The 6769-nt window shown below is 68.6% G+C and overlaps 2 protein-coding genes across 2 annotated transcripts in view; one reads left to right on the top strand and one right to left on the bottom strand.

The window, feature by feature from the left end:
- Nucleotides 1-3812, bottom strand: part of F751_2974 (Clathrin heavy chain 1) — a gene marked incomplete at both ends in the record, with an annotated part of 5114 nt that extends 1302 nt beyond the window's left edge. Inside the window, 4 exons of the mRNA XM_011397346.1 lie at nt 18-2153; nt 2311-3165; nt 3567-3671; nt 3786-3812. Coding sequence (XP_011395648.1) covers nt 18-2153; nt 2311-3165; nt 3567-3671; nt 3786-3812 — 3123 coding nt within the window. The remainder of the gene's footprint in view (nt 1-17; nt 2154-2310; nt 3166-3566; nt 3672-3785) is intronic.
- Nucleotides 3813-4736: 924 nt separating this feature from the next.
- The window catches only part of F751_2973 (hypothetical protein), a gene marked incomplete at both ends in the record, with an annotated part of 4767 nt that continues 2734 nt past the window's right edge, over nt 4737-6769 (top strand). The window contains 5 exons of the mRNA XM_011397345.1: nt 4737-4897; nt 5035-5303; nt 5568-5748; nt 5872-6194; nt 6588-6769. The exon at nt 6588-6769 is cut by the window's right edge and continues 1158 nt beyond it. Of these exons, the coding sequence (XP_011395647.1) occupies nt 4737-4897; nt 5035-5303; nt 5568-5748; nt 5872-6194; nt 6588-6769 (1116 nt within the window). The remainder of the gene's footprint in view (nt 4898-5034; nt 5304-5567; nt 5749-5871; nt 6195-6587) is intronic.

The raw sequence follows: 6769 nt of genomic DNA, 5'->3' as shown, positions 1-6769 counted from the left end.
CAATCCCCCTCCCTGACCTTGATGGCGGTGATGATGAGCAGGTTCTGCAGGTTGTGGTTGTTGCTGAAGGACGAGTTGTTCAGCACGATCTTCTCCAGCAGCTCGATGAGGGGGGCCTGCAGGTCGGCGCCCATGAAGGCCTTGACCGCCACCGACACCTGTTCCGGGTTCTTGCACTCCGGCAGCGCGGTGGACACCACCTGGTCGATGAGCTGGCGCCGGCTGGCGTTCTCCGGCCCCAGCACGCTCTCCCAGAGGCCGGCGTCGGCGCGCTCCACCACGTACCGCGCCTGCAGCTTGAACATGGCGTGCTTGTTGGTGCAGGCCACCAGCGCCTCGTCGCACTGCCCGCGCTTGTACGCCACGCAGGCCAGGCCCGGGTCGCGGCGCTCGGCGAAGCGCCCCACCACCAGCGAGTCGTAGTAGGGGTTGGTGGTCAGGAAGTGCTCCGGGTTGGTGTTGGCGTCCACGATGATCTTGCCCAGGGCGTCGTGCACGCCAGGGTCGCGCGACCCCTCGCTGACCAGCTGCTCCAGCAGCGGGTTGAGCATCTTCAGCCGGTTGCGCGACTCCACCGCCTCCACCAGCTCGGCCACGGGCACCAGCGAGCGCACGGAGAGGACCAGGTTGGTGATGAAGGCCTCGTCGGCCTCGGCGTCCAGCAGGGCGCCGACCACGGCGGGGGTCTTGGCGGGGGACACCTTCTGCACGTACCCCTCGATGTAGCGCAGCATGGACTTCTTGTAGAGGTACAGCGTGAGGTCGGGGACGAAGCCGTGGCGGTCGCAGACGTTGATGAGGGGCCGCGCGTCGGGCAGGTTGGCCTCCATGAGGAAGGTCTTGACGCGGTCGGGGGGGTAGCAGGAGCTCTCCCGCGTCACGCGCTCCACCTCCTTCACCTGGCCCGTGCGCGCCGCGGCCTCGATGTACTTGTAGTGCACCTCCGGGTCCTCGCTCCCCGCCAGCACGCCGCCCAGGAAGAAGTAGAGGCCGTCCCAGGACCCGGCGGCCTCGAACAGCGCCACGATGCGCGCCACGGTGAGCTGCTCGCTGTACTCGCGCGCGACGCGCACCACCAGCTCCAGGTTGGCCGCCGGGTCGGCCTCCAGCAGCACGCGCAGGCAGTCCAGCGCCCACTCCGCGGACAGCGTGCCAAAGTATTCCACGAGCGCGGCGGGGTCGATGGCGCGCGCGTTGCCCAGCACGCGCTTGATGTCGGCCAGGTCGGTGTAGTGCGCCAGCGCGCGCGCGTACAGGCCCGCCTTCTCGCACAGCTGCGCGACGCGGGGGCGGTCGTAGCGCGTGAGCCCGCCCGCGCCCAGGATGGCGTCGGCCACCGCCGGCGCCGTCACCAGGTTGATCTCCAGCAGCTTGGTCTGCAGCGCGGCGTGGGCGGGCGCGTCGTCGGCCAGCGCGTCCAGCAGGAAGGCGGTGGCCTCCTTGACGGCGTTGCGCTGCAGGAACAGGTCCGCCATGGTGTTGAGGTCCAGGGGCGGGCCGGGCTGACGCGCCACGGCCTTGGCCAGGCCCACCGCCGCCTCCGGCGAGTCGCGGAGCAGGCTCTGCAGCAGGAAGAGGTAGTCAGGCTGGGAGCCGGTGGTGGCCGCATAGCGCCCCAGCTCCTCAAAGTCGCCCTTGGCCGCCAGGGCCTCCACCACCTTGCCCTGCGCCCCCGCGGCGCGGTACACGGCCAGCGCCGCGTCCCAGTCGCCCGCGCCGCGGAAGAGGTCGCCCAGCTCCTCGCTCGCGGACAGCTTGCCGTCGCGCCACCAGCCGTCCAGCAGCGGCTTCTTGCCCTGGGCCAGCACCAGGCGTCCCAGCTCCACGCTCTCGTACGCGTTCAGCGCCTCGCGCGCCAGCACCGTTCCAAAGTAGACCAGGAGGGGGGAGGTCTGCCCTGGGACGGCGGGCACGCGCTTGAAGGCCTCCACCGTCTCGCGCGTGCGCAGCGACCCCTGCGGCGACCGCGCCGCGGTCTCGGCAGCCTCGCGGTACTGCCCCGCTGCGTACTGCCGCTGGAAGGACTGCACCACCAGGCCCTCCGCGCCAGGCAGGTTGCCGCGCTGGGCCAGGGCCAGCGCCAGCTCCACATTCTGCAGCTGCCCCGCGATGAAGGGGATGATGGCGTCCGGCGCGGGGCCGCCCGCCAGCACCTGCGGGCGTGCGTCAGGGGGGAGGGGGGAGTGGTTTGAGGGAGTCTGAGGGTGTACGCAGGTGCTGTATCTGCTCCATGGTACTGAAGCGATTCCCATTCTGGCGGCCACCCCTTCATCTGGAACACTCTTCCTCTCAGACCCCCACAACACACACCTGCCCGCGGCGGTTGATGGCGACGAAGCCGCCGGTGGAGGGCGCGGGCGCAGCGATGAAGAAGGGGTCGGCCGAGATGCGGGTGCGGAAGATGGCGGTGGCCGTCTCCAGGTCGTAGACGAAGAGCAGGCCGAGCTTGGTGACGACGTAGACCAGGCCGTACTTGTCCCCGATCTGCATGGACACGGGGAAGTCGTCGGCGAACTCCGGGGGGAAGAAGAGCTCCGCGCTGCGCTTGAGGCTGGTCTTCCCGGGCAGGCCCAGCTCGATGACGTGGAGCTTGGAGGTCACCGCCCCCCCCGCCGCCGCCGTCTTCTGGGCAAAGGCGATGACCGGCACCGGGTCGGCGCGGCCGGGCAGGGCCAGGCTGGCGAAGGCCGCGGCGTGGGCCTCCAGCGCCTGGCTCCGTGCCTGGTCCACGCTGTACAGCTGCATGAAGCCCTTGACCAGGGCGGGGCGGTCGGGCGCGCCCGGCGCGATGCCCACCAGCACGCACCACCTCCCCGCCGCGTCCACGCGGTAGGTGATGATCTGGGTGCCCTCCAGGTTGGCCGCGCGATCGAAGACCTTGGCAGGCGGCGCGTCCCCCTCCAGGTCCCAGTGGTAGACCGAGGTGGCGGTGACCAGGCCCAGGCGGCCCGGGCTCACCCACTTCCAGAACACAACCGACTGCGGGAACTGCACGCTCTTCAGCTTGGCCTTGGCCGCCAGGTCGAAGATCTGCAGGTTGTCCCCCGTCACGCCGGGCACCGCGGCCTTCAAAGCGATGATCTGGGAGCCGGGGTTCATCAGCGCCGAGTCGGCGGTGATGGGGCGGCGCTGGGGCGAGCTGGGGTTGCTCAGGTCGATGATCACCTGCGCAGGGAAGAGGAGTGGAGGCTAAGGGAGGAGGGGTGGGAAGGGATGTTGCACGCTGGATAAGGGCAAGGGCCTGCCAGCGAGGGTGAGGATGGGAAGGGATCCAGACCCGAGGAGAGGAGTGTGCGAGGGTAAGAGGGGTACCCGGGCAGCTCCCATGGTCTCATGAGACTGCTGACGCTGGCTGAAGGGACTATAGCTCCACGGCTCACGCAGCGCAGGCACTGGCCGATTGGATGGCGGGGCACCATACTGGAGGGCGGCCTGAAACATTCGAGGGTCAAATGGGCCACCAGCGTGCTCCAGAAGCCCCAGTTCGAGGCATGCCGTAGCACATCGAAGACCCTGCTGTGTCAGGTGAATTTCCCTCCCTTACCACCCACACCCACGCTCCCTACCAGCTGATTAGTGGGGGAGGTCTCCCGCACGCAAATGTACTTCTCCGACTCCAGCGTGACGTTGGTGAAGGTGATGTTGGCATTTTGGATGCCCAGGTTTTGGAGCTGCGGGTTGGTGGAGAAGGGGGTTGAGTGTCTCGGGTCCTGGGAGCGAGTCAACCAACGCCTGGAGGAGGACCCTGCCCCGAGGGCCCCACGTACGGAGAGAATCTCTCGGACGTTGATCGGGGCAGCCCCTGTCGCCATGGCGATACTCTCCACTACTCAGATCCGGTCCAAACTTGGGGCCGTTCAGGCCAGCATACGACGGGGCCCAACCGCGATCACCGGGGAGCTGCCTTCCTTGAGATGGCAATTACGTGTCAACGGGCCAGGAGCACGGTGACAATGTCTCAACCAAGTGACATTCTTCCTGCCACCTGCTGAGGGCTGGTTGGTTGGGTCACGCCCAATGCGCGTGAGACTGAGATCGCGAGTCTTGCTCCGGTACTGCGCGTGAGTCAGTACCCGATTTCCCCGATCTCGCTGTTCACATGCAAATGGCTTTCAACTGGCACAGTCCCCTCCCGAGTGGGCACAGCGATGCACAAAGACCTGTAAATAAAGTGTAGACACTGGAGAAAGCATTGCGATTCGGCTGTCGATCCCTCCAACCGCTCAGCAACGATCTCAAGGCTTGGCTGGCTACGGACTCGAGTGCAAGGGGGAACCGGCTGCTCAGCAACGCCACACATGAATGCCCCAAAACCTCCTTCGAGGGGTTCTATTCCCGATGAAGGCTCTTTCTCAGCCCGCAGCGCGGCAGTCCAAGCATTGGAGAAATCTCTTCATACCTCCTCCAATGGAAACAGCGCATCCGATGCACGCCGCGTCGCCGTCGCGATCCCCACGGAGGATGGCACCAATTTTGAGCTCCCAAGCTCCGCCGAGGCCCCGCAGCTGCCAGTATGTGCCACCAGTGCCGCTTAGAGAGAAATATGGGGGGGGGGGGGGGAAGGTCAGGCGCACGCCTTGAGATCACCTTCTCGCCCGGGTCTCGCTATTCCTGCATGCAGTGGTAGCCTGGACCTCTCATCACAGGTGGCATCTGTGATATAGGCAGGCCAGCACATCCGTTCTACCCACCACTCGCTGCTCTGGGCCCCTCCCATGCAGGTAACTCCAGTAACCATGGTGCCTTGCGATGCCGGCGCGGGCAGCAACCGCCTCATCGCCGTCAACATGGACTTTATCGCCTATGGCCTCAAGCCGGGGCACATCAGGGTGATCCACCGCTCCACGGGCGGCAGGGCCCTGCTCAAGGGCCACACCGGTCTCATCACCAGCCTCAGGTGGGTTGGGGAGGGGTCCTGGAGCCGATGCCGTCCTGTGAGGCAGGAAGGACCTCTGCCAAGTCGCAGAGTCCCTTCCTTGCTTCTCAACCTTCACATGCCCACCATCAGCCTCATGCATGCTCACCACCTCCCAGGTTCAATTGCTCGGACTCCAGCGTCCTGGCCAGCGGCGGCCCCGACGGCAAGCTCATCGTCTGGCGGCTGGCGGCCGACGCCCAGGGCACGGTCAGCGTGGACAGGGTGCATGCCGGCACGCGCGGCCTGGCACCAGGCGTGGTCAGCGTGGCCTGGCTCAGCCGGGACCGCGTCATCGCCTGGTCCAGGGGCACCCGCAAGGTCACGCTCGGGTATGCGGGCCACTCGGCTCCCTTCCACATCTATTCCCTCAGGCGCCGCTCCGAAGGTGAGGAAGGAGTGAAGGGGTTTGGGTTTTGGTTGGGGGGGGGGGGGATTTGGCTCATGGGTGCGCTGCTGGAGTCGGGGGGGAAGGGTCGCTGGGTGTTACCACGAGCGGCTCCTGAGGAGCCATGACTCCTGGCAACAGGAATGTGAGACGGATTGCTGGCCAAGGGCCGTCCTGCGGTACACGTCCCATGCACAGCATGTCCAGCCACCTCTCGCACTCACACACACATACACACACACACCTGCTCGCTTGAACCCAAAGATGTGCGGGACCTGGTGCTGTCCTCCGCCGCGCTGAGCCTGGCGCCCGGCCGCGACGACACCGAGTGCCTGCTGGGCCTGGAGGACGGCAGCGTCTACTTCTGGAGCATGGACCACGGCCCCGAGCAGGTCAACTCCGCGGCGCGCGTCTGGCTGGCCGAAGCCCCCGTCTCCGGCCTGGAGTGGCTGCCGGCGGCGCGCGGCGGGCGCCCCGGCACCACCGCGCCGCCCGTGGCCGCCGCGGTCCTGGGCGGCGGCGCCGAGGTCCGGCTCCTGACCTTCGACCCCCGCGCGCCGCTGCACAGCGGCGCGCCCCTGGGCCCCCGTCTCTCGCTTGACCCCGGGTCGGCGCCGTACCACCTGGTGGCGGTGCGTGGCGCCGACCTGCTCCTGCTGGCGGGGAGCCGGGAGCTGGTGGCGCTGCGCCTGGGGCCCGCACCCGGCACCGGCGCGGGCCCGCGCATCGTCGCCGGCGCGCGCTTCGGCCTGTCCCAGCCCGTGCTGAGCGCCGACGCGCTGGCGCTGGACGGGCCGCCGCGCGTGGAGGTCGCGGCGGTGCAGCGCACGGCGGTGCAGCAGTACACCCTGGACCTGGACCTGCTGCGCCTGCCAGAGGCCGCTGCGGGGGGTCGCCCTGAAGTCCCCGCCGGCACCGCCCCCGCGGCGGGGGCCACGGCGACGCAGGATGCCCCCCGCCCACGGTCGTCGGCGGGGAGCCTGCCGGCGGACTCGCCCTCGCCGGCCTCCTCCGGCCCGGCCTCCATGCAGGCTTCGGCGACGGGCACATCGTCCGCATCGGGGGTGGGGGTCGGAGGCAGCATCGGAGTGGAGGGTGCCGAGGAGGAGGAGGAGGAGGGCGAGATCACGGTGAGCTGACTGGAGGGCTCGGAGTGGAGTGATGGGGAGGGCCCCGGGGGTGTGCCTGGCTGGCCGTCACGGCGGCACCGTAGCGGCTGTATCCCATTCGTCACCCTCATCCACCCCGTGCCCCCGCCCTCAACCCCCCCCCCCCTTCCCCCAGTCGGAGTGCCCCAGCCCTCCCTCCAGCCCTGTGGGCGGCCAGGCCGTCCAGGTTCCAGTCCCCATCCTGTTGCCCGCCGGCGCGGACGCCACCGCCTCGTTCGCAGATGCCGCCGCCTCGATTGCAGGTGCCACTGCCTCCTCCGCCGGGCCCGACGCCCGCGAGCCCCCCGCCGACAGCCA

The sequence above is a fragment of the Auxenochlorella protothecoides genome, assembly GCF_000733215.1.
Source record: "Auxenochlorella protothecoides strain 0710 unplaced genomic scaffold scaffold31, whole genome shotgun sequence".
NCBI classification, from domain to species: Eukaryota; Viridiplantae; Chlorophyta; class Trebouxiophyceae; order Chlorellales; family Chlorellaceae; genus Auxenochlorella; species Auxenochlorella protothecoides.
This window is presented reverse-complemented; position numbering and strand designations above follow the sequence as displayed.